Below are 27,624 nucleotides of genomic sequence, written 5' to 3'. Positions count from 1 at the left end.
AATATTTGAGTGCTGCTGTGTAACAACATTGCTTTTTCAGGCTGACTTGTGCTTCCTTCCAGAAAAGGCTTGGAGACTTGATTCCTGCCTCCCATACTTTTCTCTCTTAAGGAAACGTGTGAATTCACATAAATTCCACCTCTGAGGGATTTAAATCCAGTGAATCTCTACTGACATCAGGTCACTCACTAAGAAAAGGGAAAATGGCCCATTCAGCTCTTCATGGTTTATAAGGAACTTCTGCTATAAGAGCTTTTCTCTAAAATGCTGCTCCATGCATTAGGGATCAATTTGGCCATGTATGGTATCTGATGTTACCTTTAAATTGCCTTCTAAGTTCATTGTATATCACAGAAATAGAGAAGGAAAAATGGGAAAGCTGCTAGGCTAAGAAGCTTGCACTCTGAAAGCAGAAGTATTTCCATTTGTCTGCTCATTCTTTGCCTGCCCTTATTCTTGTCCTAAATAATTCAGTAACAGCCAGCTACAGATTTCTTCCTGCTTAACCATGCTGACTGATAGATGTGGTCTTCCCTAACCACTATGCTATTCTAAGATAAAACTGTTGCCTCATTTAACCCCTGTGAAGGAAAAATGTGTATAATGCAGCAGAGCTTAAGTGTGATTTAGAAATGTGCAAAGAAACTCAGTAGCCTGGAAAACAGTGACCTTTAACGAAAGGACAAACACTGTGAGTGTTGGAGGCAGCTTGGATGTGATCCAGTCATCTGCAAGGATCAGTTGGATTTATAAGCAGTTTTTGGAGAGAAGCTAGTCTTCAGTTGTTTTATCTCTCCTCTCTCTTTATTTATTTTATTCATTTAAACCCAAATGTAGTTACTGAAGACTGTGAGTGCATCTCTTTCCAGATGGTGCTTCTTGTGTCTGTCGGAATTCTTCCACTGCCTTGTGTATTGTTAAGAGCCTGGTGTCTGATGAAGTTGTTTGGGTGGGTGAGGCAGAAAGTGCTTCCCCTACGCTCTTCCCCTGAGAAATCACAGGTGTTGAAGGAAACAGGATTGGAGAGATTTCAGGAAACAGCTAGTCTGGCCCTTGTCTAGGATAGTATCCACTGCAGGACATTCTTGTCCAACGCTTATCTTACATAATTTCGCAATTTTTCAAAGACTGGGATTTTCCCAGTTCTATTAATTCTCACATCTAAACTTCCTTCCCTATTAGAAAAGTTTATTTGGTTTATTTACTTTTTTTTTTTTTACTGGTTAGAGAGATAATTTTGTCTTTTCTTTTCTGAAGTTAGAGACAGAGTTTGGGTTTCAGATTAACCCAGAAGAGAGCTGTTCTTATACATACTTTTAGTGATGTCTGTCTTTAGTAATACTTCCTGTCTTGCAGGGCAAAGCTGGTCTGGCTAGAGAAATTCTGGAGCAGGACTACTGCAGTAGAAAGAACAGCACTGAATGTACTATTTATTAAGTGTGACTGGATTTTGAAGACTTCAGCCCCCATTTAGGCAACATACTGCACAAATGCAGAAGTAAAAATTGGCTCTTTTCTCAGGGAGTTTCCACTCTTGGTTGGGACACCAGTAATTTTGACCACCCTGTAAATACTCCATGGGAATCTGTATTTACTTACACCTTTTTTCCTTACCAAAGGGTACTTGAAATAGCTGCTGAACTCCCTGGTGGGAGGCTTCTACCCAATGCCCGTCCTCCCAGTGATTTAATTCACTGCTGCATATGAAGTGGGCATGATTAATTTTGCAAATCTGGGAAGACAAAAGTAAAGGCTTGAGTTCATCTCAAGTATTTTTAATTGTCAAAACCCCAGGTATTTATTATAACATAATTACTGAGGCTTCCTTTGGGGCTGTGGAAGACCAACAGGCACTTCAAAGAGATGCTTTGTCCTTCTCATCTTGGATGTCTCTCTTGGCCTGCCTTGTCCACCAGGGGTGCCTGTGGCTTCCAGCTGGTGCTGGTGGAGCCCAGGCAGGTCATGTGGAGTGAATCCTATTTTGGATGCAGCCTACTGTGTCCCCAGTGCCTTCTAGGTGTGGAAATACACCCCAGTGTACGTCTGCCAAACCTCAGGGGACCTTGCAGCCGCACACATTTCTCCAGGATCTGTATTTTTTATTCCTGGTTAGTTCTAATAGTGGCAGTAGGGAAATTGTCTGTGGAGAGAAAAAAAAAAAAAGATTTTATTTCTGCTCCTCTCATCTCCCTCCCCAAACTCGCATGTATTACCTTGTTATGTCACTTAGAGTTGTGAAAACACTTCTGGGCTGAACATTGGGGGTCAGAAGTGCAGGACATCGTAAATTTTTAATATGTGTTTGGAGTTCAAGTGTGAAAAATCCATTATATAGATTATAAATTTTTTGAACAGGAACGTGTGTTTGAAGCGCAGTGTGGGTGCTGCTCAAATGAAAATAATAACCATGGGCTTTGGGAGCTGTAAAGAGGAACAGTAATTAAGGATCTGGAGGAAGGTTCAGGGAGGGGAAGACTAGGATTGCAACCAAGGTGCAAAAGGTGAAGATGTAATCAGCTGCTTTACCCAAGTGGCCCGTTGTGAAAAATTACAAAAAATAATCACCAGTAGCAGTGATAAGTTGTCTGAGCAGACAGTGAACACAGTGGAGGGGAGGGAGCTGGTGTAACTCTGGGTAAAGCAGCTGATTTGTGCTGGACGCCTGACAACTGTAATTAATAAATAGTTTTATATTGATGTTTTCAGTTCTTGACCTGACAAGTGACTGTAAGGTTACTACTCAAATCAAAAAAAACCCATTAGCAGTGCTAAGCACTGACACCCAGTTTAATGCAAAAGGAGAGGACTGAGGGGAGTTTGGGCTTCCCAGAAAACCCAAACTGTTGTTGGGCTTTCAACTGTTGTTGAAATCTGGCTGAGAGGTAGAACATTAAAACCACTGAAAATACCTTGTACGCTTATTAGAAATATCTGCATTTATTGGGTATTGTAGAAAGAAAGAGGTCTTACTGTACATTTTAAATTGAGTGTGTTATTATTATGCAGTGTTATATGCTGCATAAAAGTGCTAAAGTAGCCATGCCATGTGCTATAAAGACTTCTCAGTGAAATAGGGCTTATTTGCAAATTGCATTTTCTTTCATCTTACACAAAATGAGATCCTCGTCACACTGTATTTCTTACTTGAACATGTACAGTTGGCACTGGTTATAAGGCAAAGCATTGTGGCTCCTTGAACACTTACCAATTTGTAAGTGGATTTAAAAATATATTAAAAACACACCATTAAGAAATTGAAAAAGTTGGAGCACTAAAAAATTTGAAGAGCCTTAAGTAAAACTTCTAAAGCCTATATATGCAAAATTGTAAAATTATCAAATGTATGTTCCTGAGAGTATTCACAAATTTAAATTTAAGTATGAGCTTATTGCTTGGGTCTGTGAAGTTCAGAGAGGGAGGATTCACCTACAGCATAGCACATGTAAATGGGTGCATAGACTCTGAAGTTAAAGAAGTTGTGTTTATTTGTCTTACGTGAAAAACCTCTGAGTTATTTTAGTCACAATTCAGACTTCCCTGTAGTTTGAGTAAGTCTTCTGCTTACCCTAATCTAAACCAGATGGTTTTGTCTGAGAGTAGTTCAGCCTCTGTTGACTTTCCTTAAAGCCTCTTTGTTTGTTTATAGCAAGGGTGACTTACATTTTGTTTAAAAGATGCAATAAAAAGCTGACTGTGGAAAACAGAACAATGACAAGATTTACTTTCCAGCATTTACTTTTTTACTTTGATAAATGTCATGCCAAATGGATTTTTAAATTAATTTTTAAAACCCTACTTGATAGCTTTCTCAGTGACCTTTTATTAATACAATGTGGGGAATATATTTTGTAATGAAACAATTAAAATACAGTGCATTGACCATAAATCTTGTCCGTGAGACGTATGGATATCTTTGAGCTTTGGGACATTCCTCGGACTCCACGTATAACATCTTGATCCTCAAGAAGTCAATGTTAGACAGATGGTGAGGCAGGGACTGCACAGGGGCTCTTCTGTTTTCTCTTTAGCTCCAGTAGTGATGGTGTCACTGCTTTTGTAGAGGAAGTAAATAAATAAAGGAAAAGGGGGTGGCAAAAAATACTACCTTTCAAAGGTAGTGTTGGTCACTCTCCATAACAAGTCTCAGCAGCAGAAGGAAACCTTTCGGTCCAGGTTACTAAATGCTTTCTCATACTAACCCAGTTTATGTTCCCATGGAAAGACCTTTGCTGTGGCTGCTGCATGTCAGCTGGGCAGTCATGCCTTGCCTTGGGCTTTGCTGCCTTGGCAAAGGGAGGGGTGTGATGTGGGGTTACAACACTGCCACTGCCAGTGAGACCCTGCCCCAGCGGCCAGGGAGCAGACTGCCTTGGGAAGAGTGGGTTGGGAATTCAGCCTTAAACGTGCAGCGGGAAGCATAACCCTCTGCTTTGTGTAGTTATTGGGACCTTTGTGCTCTCCCATTCTAGATTGTCCCCAGTGTAGGGTGATAAGGTGAAAATGAGGTTACTTTTTAACAAATTTCCAGGTATCAGAGTGATACAGGAAAAATACTAAGAGTTAACAGAAAGGCTCATTTCCACCTTGTAGCCAATAACCTTTCTTGGGTGAGGGTGTGGATTGCATTTCTTTTTATTGTGTTTGACACTTCCACCATAGTGTTGGTTTTACAGTTGTGGGACAGGGTAACTCTTTGAGGACTCAGACCCTCTTGTGGCTCACATTACCACCTGAAAGCAGTTCTTTTGATCTTTCACCCCTCCAGGCTAAGCAGTTGTTATTACAACTCTCATGAGGAAACAAGTCCATGCTTGCCTCAGTTGACAACTGAAGTCAGCAGGCAATAATAAGGAATGTTTGCCCAGACTTCACCTGTAACTCTTCAGAGATAGATTTAAGACAAGCAGACTTTAGAGATTATGTGGAAATGATAATCCACTGGATTTACCTTTGGCCCACAGTGCATTCTCTCATATGGCAAATATATCATAAGCTACACTAAATACCCCAAATACTTCAATTTTCTACTCTTGCCTTTCAACTTGTTTCTTTGGCCTTTTCTGTTCACTTTGCTCCCTTCAGCTTCTCTTGCCTCATTCTAGTCCATTTATGCTCTAAATTTGCTCCACTATAAATCCTCTGGTGAACTGATAATCAGTGCATCCCATGCCACCCCAGCACTAGAAGTTGCCATGCAGGGAAGGTTCATGCTTTTTGGCTGAAGCTCGGAAGTGGTGTCATCCAAGATTTGAGAAAGAACAGCTTGAACAGCTTTTACAAGGCTGCTGTTGCATGGGCTACATGGGTTAAGGGTGGGCTGCAGATGAATAATGGCCTCTGGCTTCAGAAGTTCATGCAGCAGAGAAACCAAATAAATTCAGGCTGAGCTCAGACCTTAGTTGTGTGCAGAGGGGGTGGAGGGGAAAGTCTTGCAGTGGTGTCTGCATAGTACATGAAAGGAACTGATTTGTACAGATGAATGCAGGTAGGACTGCCCAGTTGTCCTGCTTGTGTAGAATAGTATTTGAACATCATCTATTTTTGTTTTTGGAAAGTGCTTTGAATTTGACATTTTCTCAGCAGGCTGTTTACTGGAATGATGGCATGTTGAGGGTGTGGGCCTTCAGATGGTTGAGAGATGTGCACAGTGCAAGCATTGGTGAAAGCATCTCCTGTTGTTTTGTGGCTGAGCGTGGGGCAAAAATTCGTGCTCTTTGTTACTTGCAGCTAGAGTCACTGAAGGGCCCTGCCTGGCAGCTTCTGACAGGAGGTTTGAAAAGCATAAATAGAAAATGATGTATCTATTTTTGTGTTTCAGCACTTAGGAGAGAATTTATGATGTATGGATAGAGTTCATAGATATTTCAAGCATTTCATATGTGTGTGTTTAATGGAATGGATTGCCACTTTAGTGAACATAGCATCAAATCAGCTCTGTTAATTGAAAAAGATTTTTCACATTATTGCTAATGATGTGACACAGTTTTGTTAGAGATGGTGCATAAAATAGCACTACTTCAAGTGACATTAATGTATGCATTTAAATTCCTTTTTTCCCATTTACGTGCATTATTGATTTTATTTCATTGTTGAGCAGCTAATGGATTTATAATTTGAATACAGTCACTGTAATCAATGATGGGATTACTAGACTTATAAATAGAACTTTAAAACTACGATGAGATAATTTCACAGTGACATTATAGAGAGTGAGCTGCCCAACCAGGAAGACTGAGTGGGTGAGGTCCTCCAAAGACAGGCAGGAACAACCTCATGTTCAGAAGTCCTGGTCCTTTTGAGGGACAACACAGCAGGGCATAAGCAATGTAGGAGGTTCCTGGAATGTGTTAATGATAATTTTCTTCTCCAAATGACAGAAGAGCCAATGAGGAGAGGTGCTGTGCTGCACCTTGGTTGTGATCAGTGATGCAGAGTCTACCTGGAGCCAGTGGTGTTCCCCAGGGGTCTGTGCTGATTCCAGTTTATTTCATCATATTCATCAATGCCCTGGATGGAGGGACAGAGCTCAGCCTTGGGAAGCTTGCTGAGGAGGAATGGCTGCTACCATAAAGTGCCAGCTATACCATCCAGCAAGACCTGGACAGGCTGGAAATGTGGATAGAGAGGAACATAATGAAACTCAACCAAAGCAAGTGCAGGGTTCTGCAGCTGGGGAGGTTTAACCCCATGTACCAGTACAGACTGGGGGCTGACCTACAGAAAACAGCTCTGGGAGTCCTGGTAGACAACAAGCTAACCCTGAGCCAGCACTGCCCTTGTGAACAAGAAGGCCAATGGTATTGAGGACTGCATCAGGAGGAGCATTGCCAGCAGATCAAGGCGGGTGACCTCTGCTCAGCCCTGGGTGAGACCACATCTGGAGTGCTGTGTCCAGTTCTGGGCTCCTCTGTTCCAGAAAGACACAGTGCTCCTGGAGAGGGTCCCATGGAGGGGCTGTGAAGATGGTGAGGGGACTGGAGCATCTCTCTTAAGAGACAAGGCTGAGGAAGCTGTGCCTGTTAGCCTGGAAAAGAGACAACTGAGTTAACTCCTCTGAATTTGCATGGCTGCTTCTATTTCAAATCTGGATGAGTTTGTTCTTTTGTGATACCTTATGCAAAGGAAGAATTTGAAAGGTGCTATAGGCATGAGTCTGTTGCTGTGTTTTTGGTGTTGTTAGATAATGGATCTGCCATTCAGAACTGTCTCTTGTGGTTCTTAAAAAAGAAGGTGATGAAGTTGTACAAGGTGAAGAAGTTGTACAAGGCTGTTTTAGGTGGCAGTGGAAGGATAAAGAAGGGGAGAGTGGCCCTTGAGATGCCTTGAGAAAGGTCTAGGTTGAGGTTGTTAATGCAAGGTAGCTGTATGGACATCCCCTTGAGGCCTGTCAGCCTCTCCCTATGACTCTGAAGTACTGATAGGGGATGTGGGAATAGCACAACCTCCTGTTGCTAGTTATGCTAAGATTCTCTTGAAAAGATTGAATGGGAATGATAAGAACATTAGTAATATCCTGCTGGGTCTCAGCTGCAACCTGTCTAGCCCAGGGCTGTCTCCAGCAGTGAAGCTGGAAATGGTATTTAGGGAGAGCTGTGGAGCCTGGCTGCTTTCTGCAGTCTGCTCATGCCCAGCTGGAGAATTCACAGGGACACATACCTGTCTGATCTGTTCAGGGACCTGCTGTTCAGGAATTTATCCAAACCCTCTCTGACCCTGAAACCCCCTCTAGCTCCACAGCCTTCTGTATGCCAGCAGGTTCCATGGGTTCACTACCCCAGTACAGAGTATTTGCTTTCATTCCATTTATTCAGTACCTCCATGACTTTGTAAACCTCAGTCAGGCTGTCCTCAATCTTCCCTTCTCCAAGCAAGAGAAGGCTCCCAGCCTCTTTTATCTCTCCTCCTGGGACAGCTGCTTTGCACAGTCACACTTGGGAATTTCTTCTGGAATTCCTTATTGGCATTTTGTTACTTGAAAGAGCTCTGGGACATCTGCAGGCTTGCAGATTTCACTCTAGTCATGGTGAATCATGTCTGGGTTACATGGCCCCAACACTGGGAGCAAACAGTGGGGTCAGCAGAAACAGCCACAAGGAGAGTGTCATCTGCACAGCTCTATCCCTAATTTGGGACCTTGGTGTCCTTCAACAATGGTCACAGCTGTCCTTGTCTTTGCAAACTTAATGCTGCTTCATGAGCTTGCCTGTAACTGAGCCTTGGTCTCTAAATATGGGTGTAATAAAGAGCCAGTTTTCCCTTCAGATAATGAGGGCTTGTACCTCTTCAAGAGAGCTGCAAGTCAGTGGGTGCCTTCCATGTGGTAGCTGTCAGGCAAATTGATCCCAAGGGATGTTCTTTTTAAAGCAGCTACATCTAAAATATAAGCAGCTCAACTGTGATTGAGATAGAAATTATGTATGACAATCTCCGTCCACCTTTGCTTTATTTGGTGACATTGTATGTCAATCATTATAACAATACAGTGATTTTAATGAAATTGGGAACATGGTAATTTCTTTTGCTGAATAGAGAGTGATCAAGATATGGTGACATTTTTGTTGAGTTGCCCAGATCATTGAGAAATGCTGTTGTGGAGTCAGGAAGGTGAAACAAGTTCTCCCATTTCAAAGCTCTGCATGTCTCCTGTGTTTAGTGGCTGTTAGAAACACATCTGGCCCATGGAAGTCAGTCCTAATGGAAAAGGATTTGTCTTGTTGTAGGAAACCCAATCCTAAAATGACAGAAATTTGCATTATTATGAACCTGTTAATGAATTCTTTTGCTTGCTCTTATCAGCCTTTGACAAAAAGCAGGGATTTTTACTGTATATCTGTCCATTTGAAGCAATACTCAGGGAAGTACACAGCTAGATTTTTTGGCTTTGGAGGCTGTAGCTATTGTAATAGAAGTCAACAGGGAGGGCTCTGGGCAACACTTTCTGATGCTTGCCTAGAGGCATTAGAAGAAACAGTTCCCTCTAGCCTGGCTGTTTTAAATGCACTGCACGTGAAAGGTCCTGATTTGAGAGTGTTAATATGCAGCAGGATCCATGTCCTTGTTGGTAGCTCATTTCATGCCCTCCTGACTTTGCAGGCAGTGGGTTTACATGTGCAGATAGGAGGATGTTGTTCATGTGACTGGTGGTCAGGTTGCTGTGAAAAGGGAAAGAAAAAAGAGCATTTCTTGCTGTGTCTTTGGTATGGGTATCCTGAATGGCTGCAATGTGAAGGAATTGGTCTGTCACTGCCTGCTGACATCTTTGCACTACCAGAGCCCTGCCTGCAGGGATTGCCCACATTTTCAATCTGAAGGAAGGAAAGAAACAATTAAGTTTCATTTTGTAGATTGAGGCCTGCCCAGAACCCTAATCCATTTTTCAAGGACTAAGTAGCATGGTTTAGGAGAGATCTGGGTCAGATTGAAATCAAAAGCCATTAGTCAGAAGGGAGAAGCTGCTGATTCTCCATCCTGGTACTGCCAAGGACGCCCATGCTGGATGTAGCTGGGTGTGTGCCCTGCCCAAAAGGTTGAGGTCCTTTCTGCATGGAGCACAGACTACTACTGATTTTTGGTGGTAAAGATCCAAACCTTAAACCTGCTTTAATTATTTCAAAAAGCAAGTGCTCTGAGGTTTCCTTTGGATTGCCTATATTACTTTCCAGTCTGTGACAGCAGATGGGCCTCCACTTTCTATTTAATTCTACTTCTCTATAATTTTTCTCCTTCTGCCTCATCTTCAGAGATTGATCATAAGCCAGGCATTAGCAACTCTTGTAGCTGAAAAACCTTCTTTGAGAGAAGGGACATCATGCTCTGCAGTTGATTTACTTTGAACACGAGATGCATATAAAAGTCTGAAACTACAGGTTTAGGCATTCCTGTTACCACATCCCAGCTGCAGGTTATAAATGACTACAGCAGTGTATTGTAGTTATAAAATGCCCTGCTTATTTTATAATGAGCCCTGGCAGAAACAATGCCAAGTGGCAGTAAAAAGTTTATCCAGAACACGTTTCAGTTCAGCCTGGCATATGCTGCCCTGTTAACTTTATGGGGTGCTCGTCAGTCAGGAGGAGACTTTTCTCACAGGAGATGCATGCAGGACTTGCCCACGCTTATGGGAAAGAAGGGTTTATAATGTGAGCATTATCCAGCTCCAGATTTACGTCACATTTGTTCCAGTCAGTGCTAGTAGGTCATAAGAGCCTTTTTTTGCATGAATCATTTAGGTGGAAAATTATTGTTTTATCATATATAAACAGTAGGTTTAATATTTTGCAAAATCGTTGCACGAAGCAGTTTTTACAGTTTAATTGACTGTGACGTTCTAGTCAGAAAGGGGAAAATAGGAAGTTAGAGCAAATTCTAAAAATCCTCTGTCTGCCTGCTAGTCAGAAAGGGGTAAAAAAAGTTAGAAAAAATTAGTTAGGGGGAAAAAAATCACCAGTACAGACTCAGGCTGTCCCAGAGCACTTAGTGCTTCACCTGCACTACCCTGTTAAGTGCTTTCATTATGGGACCAATTTTTTGAATTAAAATAAATTACATTCAGTTGTGATTCTGATCAACAGATGTGTGTCAGATTCATAGAGGCTCTTGTAATTTTCTTCATTCCCTCATTAGTGATTCTGTTCTCAATACTCTTTTGCAGCTCTATCCAACCTTCTGGTTTTCTTCAGCCATGACAGTATTATCCTGGGGCTGATCTATTTTTATAGGTTTTTATAGTCCTGTGTTTTTATTTCCTGTCACCAGACACATATTTTGCATGCATTTCAGAGACCTCGTTTGGCTTTTTTAGATTCCTGGACATTCTCTGAACAAAGGTCAATGTCCAGAGAATGGAAATATTCAGAAAACTGGAAACAGTATGGCTTAGTTTCTGGCTCTGCACTTCAAATGTGTAAAGAGCTTGTTAGAATTGTAATTGTCCTTTGGATGGTAATGGCCAGACAAAGTCCTGTGGATCTGGAAATTTCATTTAGGGCCAACTTCTTTATAGTGTAATTTTGGACTAGTCTGACTTGCTTAAGCCTGGGCAGATGTTTCCTGCCATCTAGTCACAACAGTGAGCTCGTGTGCTGGGAATCAGGGATGGGACAGGGGGTGCCCTGTTCTGCCCAGGACACTTCCACCTCCACAGCCTGAGCATGTCAGGTCACCTCCATCTATCCTGCCCTTGCCCCCAGCCTTTGGCCCTCCCAGCTGGGAACAACTCCTGCTGTAACTGCTTCTTGTGGCCCTGCCAGCTTCAGCTGTGTGTGTGGATGCTGCCAGCTGGGCATGCAATGTGGCTGACTTGCCCCCATGTCCTCAGGATGGGTGCTGGGACCTGGTCCCAAAGCCCTCCTGTCCATGGCACAGCAGTGACATGAAGCACCAAGACGTTGCTCGTTCCTGCACGTGCAAAATGCTTGGTGTGACATTTTCAAATGTCATCCTTGCTGTGCTCTTACTGGTGCCAATTTTCATGTGGCTTTGGAGAGAGTAGAGGGAAGGGGTCCTATAGAGCAGTTTTGGAAAGCCTTCCCTTGAGGTTTAGCATCTTTCCAAAGGGTTTTTGGTTTTTTCCAATGGCTTTTGTCCAGCAAATATTTTCTTAGAAAATTGAAACAAACATCGCTCTTGGATGTGGAGCCCTATGACATTTTAAATATTCAGTGCAGTCAGTAACATTTTATAGTGACAAGGTTGTACTTTCTGCATTTGATCATCAATGATTTATGAAAATTCATTAAATGGAGAAGCACAGTTCCCTCTCAGCTGCCGTCTGGAGCCTTCTCTCTGTGCTGACTTGAATACTTGGGAAAGCCAAAGTTGCTCAAATTCCTCTAAAAAATTCTGTTTTCCACACACAGTCCTCAGAAAAATATTTGTTGAGATGAGGGAGGTGCATTTAGTTAAAAAAAAAAATGCTCCTTTCTTTTTTTTGTGGTGAGGCACACTGGAGTGTCCAGGCCCAGGAGGGTCCCATTACTTGCCTTTAGTTTTCTTGCCTCAGGGTAAATGACCTGGACCTGACAAATTTCCTCATACCTGAGCCTTCCTCCTCACCTGAGAGATGTAACTTCTCAGGGAGAGCTGCATGTGGCTGTGCTGGAAAATCCTGTCACCTTTGGATGGTGCAAACAGTCCTTGAAACGAATCCTAAACTTGGAAGAACTTTTGATGTTTTTCAGCTTCTCATCCTGCAGCAAAACTGATGTTACCTCTGAGTTTAATATTAATTGGGTAGTTGAAAACCATAAATATTAAATGGGTTGTCTTCTGCAGTAGTCTCCTGATGATTTTATCTTGTATACCTTCACTTCTTGTTCCTTTACAAGAATCAATGCCATCTTATTGGCTTCCCCTCATCCTCTTTTTATGTTCACACAAAACTGAGAATAAAACTTACAGAAAAAGAAATTACAGTTTGAGTTTTCAAATGTGTTTAATGTGGGAATAGCAATTTATCCAACTTAGATACATTGATTTGGAAAGCATATTAACCATCTGCCATCTGAAATATCAGGTTTGATTTGGCTATTTCAAGTTACATGCCTGATATGTCCACAATCATCAGTCTCTTAGAAATGTAAGCTTTTAACTTCTCATAGAAATAAAAAGTGGTGTAAAAGGATTGTGTGTTACACATGGCTTATATTTTTAAATGTGAATAGCTTTTACAGGAATTGATCTATTAACAGATTCCAGTCAGTTCCTACAAGTCTGTTACACTTTGCTGTAAAATGCAATGAAGTTTTGTGCTAACTCTAAAGATTTCATATTTGGATTTAGATCATGCCATCATTTAGATTTTACATTAGTTAGTGTGATTGGTTAGAAACATGTTGCTGTTCCTGTCTTTTTTTCAAAATGTTACTTGAACCCAATTTTCTTTATATCAAGGTCTCTTGTCTAGTATAGCCCCTGTTCAAAGTGAATGAAAAAATTTGTCTTGGGAATTTGACTTGAGCCTGTAATTTTGAATCTGAGACAGCACCTTCTGTGGCAGAGGGTTATGGTTGTCTCCCTGACTTTTCAGACACAGATGTTATCCTGCCAGGGGTTGCAGTTTGGGTCCTCCTCTTGCTGGCCACCATGCCACTGCTGCTGAGCTTGGCAGTCCCTGCTGTGCCACTCTCTGGGCTCCATGTGCTGCCTCCAGAGGTTGTGGTGTAGATTTTTTTAGTTTGTAAATTGCTGAATCCATATAAGCTCGTCTTGCTGTCAGCACTTGGTGTCAGTTCACGTAACTCTGAATTTCAGATGTCACGCTGCATTTTACCCACCTGCATGTTGTTCCACGTGCCATATTCTTTCTGTGACTGGTACAGGTCAAGACCACACATTTGTTGCTTCAGTGCATTAATGATCAAATACCTGCTTTATTGACCCCCTCAAGGTTCATTACTCCATCACTTAGTTATAAGCAATTAACCACATGAGTGGATCTGATCCTTTTCCAAGCTTCTCTGTTCCTGGCTGTCATTGCCAGTAGATCATGGATAGGATGGACAGACAAACTCCCTTTTTAAAATACTTTTTCCTTCCGCATAATTTCTTTTGTGCCTGTCTTGATCTCTAGCAGTGCTTGGTCTTTCTGTTTTCATCACAGAGAAATCTGATCTTGTGAGATTCCTGTATTACAAAGTGAAGGATTTTGCAGAGGGCTGTTCAAAGTTTCCAGGTTGGCTTCTAGCACGAGTAGCTTCACTAGGATTAAGTTAATCTGCATGAATGAATTTTGTGTCTCAGCCTCAGATGTCTTTGGTCAGCTCTATAAAAGTACTTTTTTTGTGTCGCACTCTATGCTAAAGCATTACTCAGCCACTCCATAATACTGATAATAGTACTAATCTTGAAAGAACAGACCTTCAAAAGAGCTGGGTGCACTTTTTTTCTTGTTGACTTTGTTGGGAACTGGCAATACAGCACTCAACCTATAGGAATGAGTCCAGATGAAACTCCAGACATGCACCAGTTGAGCACTACTTGGTTGGCAAAGTTTTTTTCCTTGGTACCTAATAACCAGGTTGCCTCAGTTCTCATGAGAAAATCTCTATTTGTATTGTCAGTGTATGAGAAAATTGAGGGTGTGTATGTAACTGGGAGTGCCCTATTGCCATGTCTGCATATCTATAGTTGTAAAACATGATCTATGGCAGCTCAAAATTTAAAATTTGGTAGCATCCTAGGAAGTACCTAATTGTGCTTGCGCTTCATTACAAGGCTGTCTCCTTTCCTGGAATCTATTTTAGCTAATTAGCTGGAAATGTCAAAGTAGTATTTCAGATGACAGAAACATCATATATTATCATACATGAAGCAATTAACTCTTTTGACAAATATTTATTGTGGTGTCATCTTTAATTAAATCTTCAGGACTTGCAGACAGAGAGCAGGTTATTCCGAAAAGGAGCCTTCCCAGCACTGTCAATGAGCATTTGACTGATAGGACTTAATTGAACTCAGTACTTGAAAGAGTTGGAGGCCTAAACATAAAGATATAAACCTGACACAATTTCACAATACAGATGTCTGAAATTTTGGCAAAATCTCAAAACAATTACCTCCTTCCAAACTGTGTCTCAGACACTGCAAATCCTCTATGGTGGAGAAGATGCATCTCCCGTTTCTCCTGTTCTTCCACTGGAATGGTTTGCAGGAGAAAAATGCTGTACACTTGTGTTGCTAAGAAAAATAATACTGAAAAAGAGGGCTGTATATATTTTTCTAAAAAAAATCAATTTTCTTTTATTTAGTTCTTGGGGTTATTCACGTGGAAACATATTACAAGTGTGACTGTTTGGTTAGTTCCTCTTAAACAGATAGGTCTTGTAGGTGATGTGCCACTGAGAAATAATTCTTGACAGTCATAACTGAACCAGATAAACAGTTCTGCTAGCTCCCAAATAGCACTGTAAAACAAAAGGGTTCTGCTTATCGTTTTCCATTTCTTCATGCCTGTCAAACTGTTTAACTGTGCATTACTCCTCACAAAGGTTCTCTGTGTTTTTCTGCTCCTCCTCTGTGGTCATGGTTTTTACTTTCTCTGTTGCTGAACCTCCTGTAGTACACTTGTGCACCTGTATCACTCCTCACCTGCTGCTGATCTCCACCTTCACCCTTGCAAAGAGTCGCTTTGGAAGTGCTGTGTGGAATTTTTCCCTGTCGTGGCCATGGATTAAAGTGTACTAACCTGTACATATGTTTTTATTTTCATCAGGGAGAAGCAGCAGCAGAAAGTGGCCGAGATGTTCCCAGTGCTCAGCTCAGCCCAGGGCAGCCCGGCTCCGACCCAGTGGGCACGGCAGCGCCCCAGAGCGCGGTGGCTCCGGCCGGGGTCTCGGCAGGTACCTCGGCTGCTGCTTCCTTCTTCATAAGGTAGTTCCTCTTTTCCTGCTTTCCATAACTGCCCGTGGGTCTTCAGACAGCTGGGAAATGTTATTCAGTCTTTGCCAAGGTGCTGGTTGCTGAGGGGTGGAGTTGGTCCCCTGCTCATGGCTGTGGCTTTCTACTGCTGCCGGAGAGCAGGGATGGGATGGGGACGCCCCGATTCTCTCTCTGGGGACCTGGAACCAAAACCCAAAAAGTCACTTGACCAAAAACCCAGGGAAACCTTTGTTGGGCTTTGTCCAGTCCTTAATGGCCATCTTCACCGCAAGTCTGCTATTCTATAGGTTTCCTTGGAGCAAAAGCTGAAGTAACAAGTCTTTTTCTCTCAGATCTAGATTAAGAAAAGGTATTTTTATGCAGTAGTATGGCCTATGTGTCCAAATAAAAGTTTTTCCATGGTTGGTAGAAACAGTTAAAACAGTTTGACATTCTTCTTTTAGCAATAGCCCACAACAATCTTTTTTTTTTTTTTCTGTTCTGGTGTCTTATAACAAAAATATGTTAGTTTTGTTTGGATGTTTGTTGTAATTAGCAATGTTGATTAAATGTAATACACTGTCAAGCAGATGGTACTTAAAACAACAAAACTCAGGGCTTTGTACTTGCATTCCAACTCCTTTTTTGATTCTGAGCTGAACATATTTTGAGACAATATTGAAAAGCGTATGTCTGTGAATGGCACTAAAGTAAAATTTATGCGCTGGGAATCCCTTGCAGAATGTAATCACAATGGTAATTGTATTGTTTCCTTTTCATTGGTATTTAAGATGTTTTATACCATTAAATAAATGATGTTTACTATAAGTTGCAATCTAACCTCAGAAAGAGCTTGACTTTCCAAGTTCTGCTTTTTTAAAAGAACGTGGTACAATGATTTGAAGTGTCAAATGCCTGAATGTCACAGTCTGTCTGTACACTGGAGGTTGGGAAATGACTGCCCCAAGAGCACTGTGTGTAAGTTAGGGGATTGTCTCTGTGCTGAGAGTTTAAATCAACACAGAGGAATGGTGGCCTGCAGAGGATGATTTGTTTCATTCAAAGACAGGTATCTGAAATAATCAGTGGGAATGGATAAGAAAGGTACAGGGAGAAGCTCAGACATCTCTTTTCTTGTTTAGTTACCTAAGCAAGGACAGATGCATCCTTTCCAAAGTATTTAAATGGGATGCAGCACAGCTTTTGTTACTGTATTTCATATTGTGGCTATGATTTTAGCTTAATCTACTTTTGGATTTATTTCAGTGTTAATTTGTATGTCATAAGGAAATGCAAAGATTTTTCCCTTTCACTGGGGAAGCCAGAAAATAAAATACCTTCCTTGAAACTGAGAGAAAGAAATCAGTGCCTAATAATACAAAAGAAGACCCAAAATATTTTCTCTCAGTGATGCTTTTGTCACTGGTCAGCAAAACTCAGTTCTGTTTTTATTGTGAAGTGAGTGTCATTGACTTAATTCAAAGATTCTTGAAGTCAGCAGCAAGACTGCAAATGACATCATTGTATGTTGGATCAGGCCCTAATTGCTTCTCATGAATCTGTCTTTGCCTTGAGTGAATCAGAATTTTATAGCTTTAGCAGCTCTGTGCTATCTAAAACATTTTAAAACCCCATTAGTACGTTGCTTATTCCCTACCCATGTTTCCTATATTCAAAATTGATTCTCTTGAATTTTTTAACTGATGGACAGAGCTGATGGAAATTTTTGTGCACAAAGCACTTTTGTTTCTTATTCTGTTGTTGTTGAAACACAAGAAAAAGAATATCTCACAATGATTTTGTGGGGGAGAGAGATCCATCATTGATCTCTGGCACTTGTAAATAGGTTGAGCAGATTCTCAGAAGGGTACAAGGGCATGGCCAGGCTGCTCCCCCAGCTTTGGCAATAACCTCAGGAGACGTTCCCATTGCTCCTTCTTTTTTGACTCTTCTGCCATTGGGACCTTAATGGATTAAAGTCTCCATGCTGAGTCCTCCACCCTCAAGCCATGCAGCCCTCTCAGCAGGAGGGGAAAGGAAGAGGTGGAAATCCTCAAGGATGAGTGAGAGATGACACAGATACTGGCAGAAATGCCTTATCCAGGAACCACAGATACTAGGATATCCCACTTTGGGGGGTTTTGTTCAGTAAATGGGCTCTCAGGCTTCTTTGCTTCAACCCTCCCACTCCTGGCTCCTTCCCTTTGCACCATCCAGCCTTGAACTTGCTGAGGAAGAAGGTCATCCCTGCCTTGACGCTTTTGCAGCAGCATTCACTTGTCTCTCCTACATCTCTGTTCAGCTAATCCTCTCTCAAGAAGCACCTGGAGATGAAAGAAGAGTCATGGCTGTAGTGTCATGCTGTAGTCCCCATTCATTGTATTTGCTGGGTTTTTTTTGCCGTACTGAAACTCCTCAGCCACTTGAAATCTGAACTTCACAGCAAGGCCAGTGTGTTACTCACATTATGCAGAGCCTGGCAGATTTTGTTCTTGTTCTCTACTGGAATAAATGCAGTTAATATATTGACAATCACACAGACACACATATATTTAATTTTTGGAAATCATTGGCCTCTCTTTGACTAAGTCTTCTGAGGATCTTCAACTGTTTACATCCTCCTTTTGTAAGAGGAGCTGTGGTTGAAACTTTGGCTTGTTAAAAGGGCTGGTTTGCCTTAGGAATAAAGTCTCTAGGCAAAAATATGCCTATATTTTAATGTTCAGTGTATTTGGGTGCAGGGTAAGATACTTAGGAAGACAAAGACTTCATAGGCTGCTTGTGGAAACTGCATCTGTGATTTCCTGGGCCCCAGCAACACTAGATACGGGGTTTTTTTCCACATGAATAAAGTATTCCAATCTTATTTTTCATAAAACAGCATTCACTGTGTTTGTACAGGTCTTAGCACATCTAGTTTTTGGGTTGTGACATGGTTTCCTGGCCACATATAAATGCCTTTTTCACATTAAAACTGGAGTTTCTGTTTGCTGAAATAACACCCTTACACTCTTGCTTGTGGACTGTTTGTGCCTGGGAAGGGAGATGCATGCTGGATTTTTTTGGTTAGTTCTTTTTTCTTTTACTCCAGTTTGTTCCTTGATGAGAATCAGTTTTGTGTTTGTAAGGTCACAAACTCCGAAGACAGGACAGAGAGTTCATATCCTCACCTGGAAAACAATAGCTAAGAGATGCAAGAAAAAGGATACCTGGTCATAAGAGGTCCTCATGGTTAAAATGAGTATCTTTAAGATATTCTTTGCAGGGAATGCACTGATTTTTTTAAGCATGTGTGCAGCCCAAATCTACATATTCATCCAAAGCTCTTTCTCATTTGAATGTCATATTTAATTTCTTCAAGCTTAATTATGTTCTGCTTTAAAAAAAAAGTATTTTATTCATTACCAAGAAATGCAGAGAAGCACTAAGTATTCGAAATCAAAGCCAAATATTAAAGACAGCAGACAGAAGCGTATTAAGAAATTAAATCAGTTTTAAGCTTTTTTCCTCACTGTGATCTGTCACAGAAGGAGGAAAGCTTTGATTAACATCTGACTGTGTCACGTAAGCAAATTGCCAGACATTACTCAGTGGTTGTGTTACCAGAGGATTTAGCAGAAAATGGAGCTTCTCAGTAGGTCACTGGCAGAACGAGAAAGCCAGGGCAAAAAGCACAGCTTATATTCATGGATGGCTGTGAAGAGACTCCCAGTTCACCCTTACATTTAAAAAAAAAGTTTATTCTTGCATTCTTCAGATTTAAGAAGAATGCAGCTGGCTTTGTCCCTTGGTGGGGCATGAACTGTGCCTTGCCTAGTGCTCCACACTTTACACCTGTTTCCAGGTGGGTTTTTTGTATAAGGAACCTGAACAAACTTTATATTACTAAGGGAAAATATGTGAGATAGTTGTAGGACCCTTCTGTGGGCTATGCTTGCAGCTAAGTAAATATTGGCATATTTTGTTATAAAGCTGTAATAAGCTTTATAGCAAAGTTGGGTTTTCTTGTCACGCGAACAGCGGGGGGAAGACAGGAAATGGTGTAAAAGATCAGGCAGGAGAAGGGCAGCAAGGAGGAGAATGGGCATGCACTTGGGAAGAGGTTAATGGGCTCTCTGACAAAAAAGAAAATACCACTCCCTTGGGAGAAGAATCCAGACCCCCAATAAATCGAAGCTGTCACCATTAACGTGCCATTTCCGTGCTGGTGGCCGGTGACAGTGGTGGCAGCAGTGGCTGTGCTGCTGGTTGGGGTGTGGTGTTTGTGGTGTTTTTACCTGCCCTCGGTGCACAGGCTGCAAGGAAGATTTGAGCATTGACAGGACAGTGAGGAGGAATCAAAACTGGTTAGAAGAAAATAAGTATCTAACCTAGCAACCCTGAGCAGCACTGAGCAGAAGACAAACTGCATTAAGTCCCTCTTCTAAAATTCTCACCTTGTTTGATGTTGATCTTTTCAAACTGGTTTGCTGACAGGGTTGCATTTGCTGCTGTGGAACTGCTGCCTTTGAAGTGGGAAAATAACTGTATAGTTACAACTCCTTTCCCTTGTATCCACCTGCTTTGGTTTGAAAAATTAATCTTCCAAACATAGCACTCACTGGTTTTCAGGTTTCTAAATTATTTGTGATGTTGCTGGGCTTTGCAGAATTAGAACCATTTAAGATAATAAATCAGAGAATCACAGTGGTGAATCACACCCATTATCTTTCCTCTCTCGTCATCCTCCTGCATGTTTGGGAAAGCTGTGTCAATTTAGGCATGATATAAAACATTGCACATGATATGCTTTTTGAAAGCAGATTTTCTTAACAAAATATACAATCTCTGAGTAATGTAATTGAACATCTGAAGAGTTAAAATAAGCGTAGTTGTCTTTTACTGGAGTCAGGATATTCCATCATATTTTAATGCCTGTGAATTTGGATTAAAGAATCTAATTATTCACTAATGAGCAGTAATGGTACATATAAACTAAGGGTCACTATCCTATTACAGGCACCTGATGGTTCACTGATAAGCATTTGGTCATTAGATTGACCATAAAATACAGTCAATAATTGAGGTTACTCATAGAGCAGACACCTTATCAGCTTTAGGCATGGTGGGACAGCTTGTCAGTACTCAGTGTCCTGATTGTGCTGTGACTGAGCATATGATTAGGGTATTGAAGCAGTTTGTATCTAATGAAACTGCAGGAAAGGCACAGCAATATTAGCACAACCACTAAATGACTAATGTGTTTTTGTTCCAAGCCTTAGACACTTCAATTAGTTCCAATAAACTCTGATCTAGTGTAGTGGTAGGCAGAGAATTCAGATATTTTATGTACAAGCTTTCATTATAATAGTCAAAATTTGTAACATTTAGGGGACAGATGAAATCTGTGTGGCTTTGAATAAGAAATGGTGGAAATAATAAAGCTTGTCATTACTAGGTTTACTTCATTTTTTCAGTTTTATTTTTGCATCTTTTAAATGTAGTATACTGAGACAATGTCTCAGTGCCTGATTTAAAAGATGAAGCTGCTGGCAGCAAATTAGATGTCCACATTTTGCTTTAAAGTCCATTTGTGCAGTTCATGTAGGCTTTTGCCTATAGATCTAAACTTAGAATGTGTTCTTTAGCATTTTGTACCATATGGAACATTAGTCAAATAGTCCCATCTTGAAAGCTTTTGTAGAGATATTGATTTTGCTGTGCTTCAAACTGTTGCAAAGAAAATAACCTCAGAACCTATTCTTTTATGATTTTTTTTTCCTTGAGGATGCCTTAACTTTCATAAATTATTTAATATGGTGAAAGATGCAAAATGCCTTTTGTCTTTCTGAGCTGCTGTTCAGGCTTCTCTGATGCGACCTTGGAAAGTAACCATAGAAACATGTTAAAAGCATCAACTGAAAATCAGTAGTTCAGTTTGACAGTGATGCAAATTCTGTGAAAGAAGATTATGATGTATTAGGAACATTTGAGGCATATATTACTGCTAACCTGTTAAACCTGATTATTCCATGACTATCAGTACTTTCAGAATTTAATGCAGGGGAAAAAAGCAAAAAAAAGATGAACATTTTTTTTTTAATAAGTTGTCATGTTTAAGGTGTTTCTAGGTAAATCACTTCAGCCTGTCATTCTCTGTCCTGTTAAAAGCAAGAATTATATTTCTTCTAAGCTCATAATGTAGTTCACAATTCCCTGGATTTAATAGCTGTAAACTTCTGCTCAGTACCCTGCTGGGGTGTACAGGTATGCTGGCTTTGTGCAGAGCTGGCACAAATTAAACCTCTTTGACAGATAATATGAATAACTGGGTTATGAATAAGTAGTAGTTCATCAAAAGGTGAAGAAAATCTGTGATTCATTGGATCCTGAGTTAGAGATTTTTGTGCTGACCTGTGGTAGTTAAGCTAGTCTGTGAGGCTGAAACAGAAATCCCTGCTGTAGTTGCAGGTAACCACAGTAAATTCTTGATGAATCATGGGTCAAGAGAAGAAGCAGAGTCACTTGTTAAAGCTGCCTCAATAAACATAACCCCCGCCCAAGAAATCCTGTGTTGATGTGATGTGGGAAAATTTCATTTGAACTAGTGACCTTAGAAAGTGGGGTACAAACCCTTCCTGATTAGGGCTGCTTTGCTGGCAGATTCACTCACACCTTGTGCATGGTTTGTCCCTATTTCACAGTGCCATAGCAGAATGGTAGGAGCTGCAGGGCTCCTCAGGGATGTGATGGCATTAATGCAGCCCAGCAGCCCCTCAGTGCACCATCCCTTCCTTGTTAAATGCCCCAAAAGCCCCACTTTCTCTTGCTACCATTTGGTCACTGCTCAGGAATGGTGGCTGAGAAATTTGCAGCTTGAGGGAGAGCTGTAGATGTGCAGATGAAGTGGAGCATCCAGCTGTTTCATGGGCAGCCAGATACATAATTAATGTTTCCTTCTTAATGAGTCCTTACTCTGGATTTAGAGTGGAGGACTGGAGCAGCCTGATCCCTGCAGGGGGATGTGTGGGGCTGGAGAGGCAATGCCCTCCTGTCCCCCTTTTCCTCTCTGCATGGAGCCAGGGAGAGCAAGATGTGCAGATGGAGAGGGAGCAGGTGTCACAGGGGCTGGCCTTGCCACGCTGCTGGAATGTGGCTGCTCCCTGTCCCCAGAGAGCAAATGTGACCCACAGGTCTCACAGTGTGCTGTGGGGACAGGGGATGGGGCAGGGTGTGAGGCTTTGTGCAGTATCTTGTATCACTTAGGGCAGCTTAAGCTTTCCTAGTTGCTGTGGCAGCATAATACTGCCTATAATTAAGCACAAACAAAGAGAGTGTGCTTTAGGTATATCCTATTTCACGTTAGCCTGTGAGGAGGATAAATTAGGAGATAAGCCTGAATTTATTAGGCTTTGTTCTTGGAAGCACAAATGACTCTCAGGACAGCGTGTTTAACAGCAGAACATCATTACTGGTATCACTGCTAATGCAGCATCATGCATTTACACACTGCACTGTTGGTGTGTGGTGAGACAGGCTCCCTGCTAGAAACAGCTCATCTGTGGTACTGAGAGCTGAGACACTGAGCTGGGCTTCAGCAAAGGGACAGGTGAGGAACCTGGAGTAGAACTGAGAGAAGAGGGAAAGTGGAGTTTGGACATGGTGAGTTAGAACTCTGTGCAAAGCATGAAAAGGTCCCCAAGGCCAGCAGATCTGGGGTCAGGGTATCCCTGTTGGTTTAGAGGGGGAGGCACTGCAGATCAGCCAAGGTGGAGAGCCCAGGGTGAGGGTTTGACAGAGTCTCAGAGGGAACTGGGTGGTGAAGCAGGACTGGGCATCTGTGAGTCATTGCCTTGGAAGACAAAGCTCCTGTATGGAGTGTTCGAGATCATGGTATGGGAGAGATATGCAGTTAAGACAGCAGTGTTAAGGAGATGTTTGGAAGGAGAAGCCTCTGTTGGATGGCACAGGCTCTAGGACTTGTGTGGGAGCGGGTTGGACTGTGCAGGAGGTGGCAGAATAAAGTAAGGAGGGAACCTGGTGCCAACCAGATTGGCAAGAAATATGAAAAGGAAGAAGCAGAAAAGAGGGGGAAAAGAAAAGCGAGGGAAAAATAGATCTAGTAATGTGGGGACCATGTAAAGAGGTCAGGATTTTGGAGAGGATGTTCTAGGTCTTAACTTCAGCTTGAGAGCAGAAGCAGAATTGGGGCACAGCAAAGCACTTCAAATGTTTTCTGCTGACCAAATACCTTAAAGATCTTTATAATTTGAGGCCACACCTAAGGAAGCCTGATTTTTGTCAGCCCTGAGTGCCTTGATGAATGACAATACAAGAAGTTCTGGAGCAGTAGAGGCAGCCCTCCCAGGAGATGTGGTGACTTTTTGAGCTGCTGTAGATGGTTCAGTGCAGACAGTGGTTGCAGTGGTTGGGTCTTAGATTAACTCTATATACTGAGGCATTCTTGATGCCCATGAGGAAGAGAAAAGAAGAATAATTTAAAACAGATGTGCCCACAAGTAGGGGAGAATCTGTGCTTTCAGAGCTACCAAGGTTTACATTTATTTATGAGCATAAATGGTGGTCAGTGGATTTTAAACTAGGAAAAGATCTGAAGTACTTGACTGGAGTCATGCAGATATTTCTTCTTATTTTGTCCTCTCTTGGATCTTCTGCTCACCTGGACTTAATATTTTCTCCCTTAATTTTGGTTGTTTTTCTTTTTTCCATTTTTTTCTATATGACCCTTTATTTTCTCCTTCCTCCCTAGCTGAATGCACTTGATTATTCTGTTTTCCTGAGTGTATGGAATCTCACCGCTGCCTAGCTACCAGCATCTCTCTTTCCCCTTGGATTTTTTCCTTTCTTTCTGCCCTTCCTAGCTTGTCAAGAGGAGCACTTCTCCTGCCTCCCCCTCAGCCCAGCCCTCCCAGTCTGCCTGCTTTTTTGGCTCCTGGACTCCTGACCAGCAGCGCTTGCTCTGACTCCGTTATTTGGGGCTCCTCAGCCTGGCAGCAGTGGCAGCTGCACTGGTGGTTTTTCTGCAGTGGGAACGGAGCATTCCATAGGTAAAATGATAATGGTGACTTTCCTGTGGGGATGTAATTTGACAGTTTGCACCTGTTTTTACAACTTTATTAGTGACTTTCAGACTCTTCCAATAGCATATTTAACTATTTTAATACCATTGTTAAGACAGGGAGACTTAGCAGGTGAAATAGTTTTAAATCAGACTGATAGTTAATTGCATATTTCGTTTTTGTGGCTAACTTGGAGTCACTCTAACGTTCAGTTTATGGTGTGCAGGATGTGGTTTGCAGGGCAGATGGACTTTGAAGTGTCACTGTCTCTTTTCAGAGCTAAACTGCTTTGCTTGCTTGTGCTTGTCGCAAATCAAGACATCCCACATTATCATTTATTACAAAAATAAAATGTCAAGCCAAAACAATGCACCAGCACTATAGCTGCAGTGCTTGATCAGCTGCAGGATTACTCTGATGCTACTTTTTAATTCTCTATGAAATACTAAATTTTGGCTTTCTAAAACTCCCTTCATCCTTCCTGCTGGAGTATGGAAGATGTTTTTTTTGGCAGAACATTTTAAAAAGCTTAGCCAGTGTCTCGCTCATCATTAGTTAGTGCTGCTATTGTGTTTGCTTTCTGCTTTGTTTGGCTTTTTGTGTCCTCAGTGTTGGAGCTCACTTATTAAGAAACACTTGGCCTCTGGAGGAAAGGACTCAGTGGATGTTAATCAGCATATAATAAATCTAATCTAAATGTTATTAGTGAAGCTTTCTGGACTTCTGGGCAAGCTTCAGAATGTCATTTGATAATGTGTCTCGAGCAGGTCTTCAGGAATTGCTCATTTTTACTGAAATTTGAAGTTACCATCTTTGGGTCAGAAATATTCAGATCTCTCCATCTGCAGTGATGGAAAAATATGCATCTCAAATTTTCCTGCTAAGTGCTATTTTAAAGGGCACTGCAGTATCAGCCTGTTATACCTCTGAGAAGTATCACTTCAGAACTGATGTCAGTTAAATAAATCATAGTAACCCTGGGTTTAGAAGCCCATGTGTCCCTCCTCTGTTTAAAAATAGTCATTGTGTAGGCATACCACTTCTGTACTTGGATGATTTCCACTGCATCATTTAGTGCTGTCAGTGACCATTTAACTCACTAAGAGTAGGAATAAGTAAATGCCCCCCTGAGAAGTTATTTGCTTGGCAGTATAGGTGTCAAGCCTTTGACTAAGCATCTGAAATAAAACCCAGCTGAAGTGGGAATGGATCCTTTGTGGATTTTTTAGATGTGCAGTAAAATATGGAACTGAGGGATCTGGAATTGATGAGAAGGGTATATCTGTGGGGATGGTGTGTTGGGTCAAAGGAAGGTAACAGAAAAATGGAACCCACCTCAGAGCTTTTATTGTAAAGAAGGCATTGTATTCACAGATGGTAACTTGTATTCAGACTGCCATATGCAGTCAGGAACATGGAGATACTGAATTTCCCCTCTTTTGGTTCTCCTCTTTCCTGTCAGATATTTGTCTGAATCTGGTGTTTCAGATGAGCCCTTGTTAGCCATGTCATGTATTTAATCTCTCATTTTTTCCACTTGCAAATACATCTACCTCTTCCCTGGAGCAGCCTGAATGAGCAGAATGATTTTTGTACACCAGGAGCTGATACTGCAAAGCAAAATTTTAAGTAATCGATTTCAGTGTTATTTCAGTAGTTAACACCATTGTTTCAGGTGCATTACTTTGTAGTTTTAAAAATGTCTTTCTTACTTTTTCTTGACAGAATACAAATGAGACTAGAATTCTATTTTGCTCAACCTGACTATTTCATGCATCTGTGTCTTGCTGGCAAATAAGTCCAACTTTTTTTTTTTGCCTAAGGAGTGAGCTTAGATTGATGTGGCTCTGCCTGCTTTAGCTCAGTTAGCTCATGAAACAGAGTGGGGAAATATTGCTGACATTCAGGTAGTTGTATTTTCAGTGCACAGCTATCCATGCAGTGTGCAGCCCAGGAACTGACATATTTCTGTATTAAGTGTTGACAGCCTTGCTTACTTAAAGATTAACCTACCCAGGTTTTCAGCAGTCTGTCATATGGTACAGTTGTAAACAGCAAGTGTGGTAGTGCAGCAATATGTTCATCTGCTCTTGCTTTGTTTAACATCCTTAGTGAACAGAGCTGGAAATGGTATGTGGCAGGCTGCTGTGACTAGCTGTTATTCTGATATATCTAGATACATATATATATATATATAAGTCAGTTCCTGAACACTGATTCTGGCTGCTGAAGCAATGTTCTTTAGCCAGAAAAATGTCTTAAATCTACAAGCTGAAGTGACAATTTTGTAGCAGCAACCTCAGAAGCCACTGGTTTGGGAGAGCAGGAAAAATGGTTGGAGTGCAATTGTCAGTGCTTGTGAAGATCTGCCCTTTGGTGTTTCTTAAACTTGGGGAAAAATTACAGAGAAGTGTGGTGAAAATTTCTTCTTGGATACCTGTATGCAAATTGCTTGAATGCTTGAAGATGGGCTGGATTGGCTGCTTCTGTTAAAAAACAGCTGAGTGGAGGGAGCACCTCTTGGGTCTCTACAGCATGAGGGAGCTCTTCTGATGTCAGGAATACCTTGCAGATTTGTTTTAGCTTCTCATCTTCTGGAGATTGTTTTGAGTGTATCCCAAAGTGGCTTTGCTTGGTCTGCATTGTGCCTGAACTCAGGTGAGCCTTGATTATTGCTCACTGATGCACAATTAGTGCACAAGTTATTCCATACTTCATGAAGTTGTGAATAGAGCTGGGGAGAGGCAACAAGGATGGTCAGAAATCAAGGAAACCTGACCTGTGAGGAGAGGTTGGAAGGTTTGGGACTTCTTAATTTGAAAAGAGAAGACTAACTATGGTGTGGTAGTGGTTTTCATCCAGGTAACAGCTGCTGCAGGAGATGGAAGTAAGCTCTTCTACATGCCTGCTGGTGAGGTGGGGGGAAATAAGAATTGAGAGACACAAGATGTGAATTTTCTAAGAGTAAGAGTAGTTAAAAACTGTCTAGTAAAAAACTGTGAGACGGTGATGTTCCTAATATGTCAACACTGCTGATTTCTATTTCTGCCTAGCTGATTTTAATAAGAGATAGTAAGAGAAAATTACAAGGTCAAAGTGAGAGGCTGAAATTCAAGTCTGAATTGCAAGATTATGCTATGTGCATGAGGCAAGGCATGAACTTTGTCTCGAATTGGAGAGACTTGCTCTCACAGTGTTGGTGAGGTAA

The 27,624-nt window shown here is 41.5% G+C and overlaps 1 protein-coding gene across 4 annotated transcripts in view; it reads left to right on the top strand.

Moving 5' to 3' along the window:
• Positions 1–27,624, top strand: part of KIF26A (kinesin family member 26A) — a 96,965-nt gene that overhangs the window by 34,600 nt on the left and 34,741 nt on the right. For 2 of the 4 annotated variants that reach the window (XM_071426325.1, XM_071426324.1), the window contains exons 4-5: positions 15,212–15,369; positions 24,219–24,404. In XM_071426325.1, the coding sequence (XP_071282426.1) occupies positions 15,212–15,369; positions 24,219–24,404 (344 nt within the window). The remainder of the gene's footprint in view (positions 1–15,211; positions 15,370–24,218; positions 24,405–27,624) is intronic. The other 2 variants (XM_071426327.1, XM_071426326.1) reach the window with 1 other exon arrangement.

Source organism: Agelaius tricolor, unplaced genomic scaffold (genome assembly GCF_023055355.1).
Source record: "Agelaius tricolor isolate 1412-34295 unplaced genomic scaffold, bAgeTri1.0.p SCAF_5, whole genome shotgun sequence".
NCBI classification, from domain to species: Eukaryota; Metazoa; Chordata; class Aves; order Passeriformes; family Icteridae; genus Agelaius; species Agelaius tricolor.
This window is presented reverse-complemented; position numbering and strand designations above follow the sequence as displayed.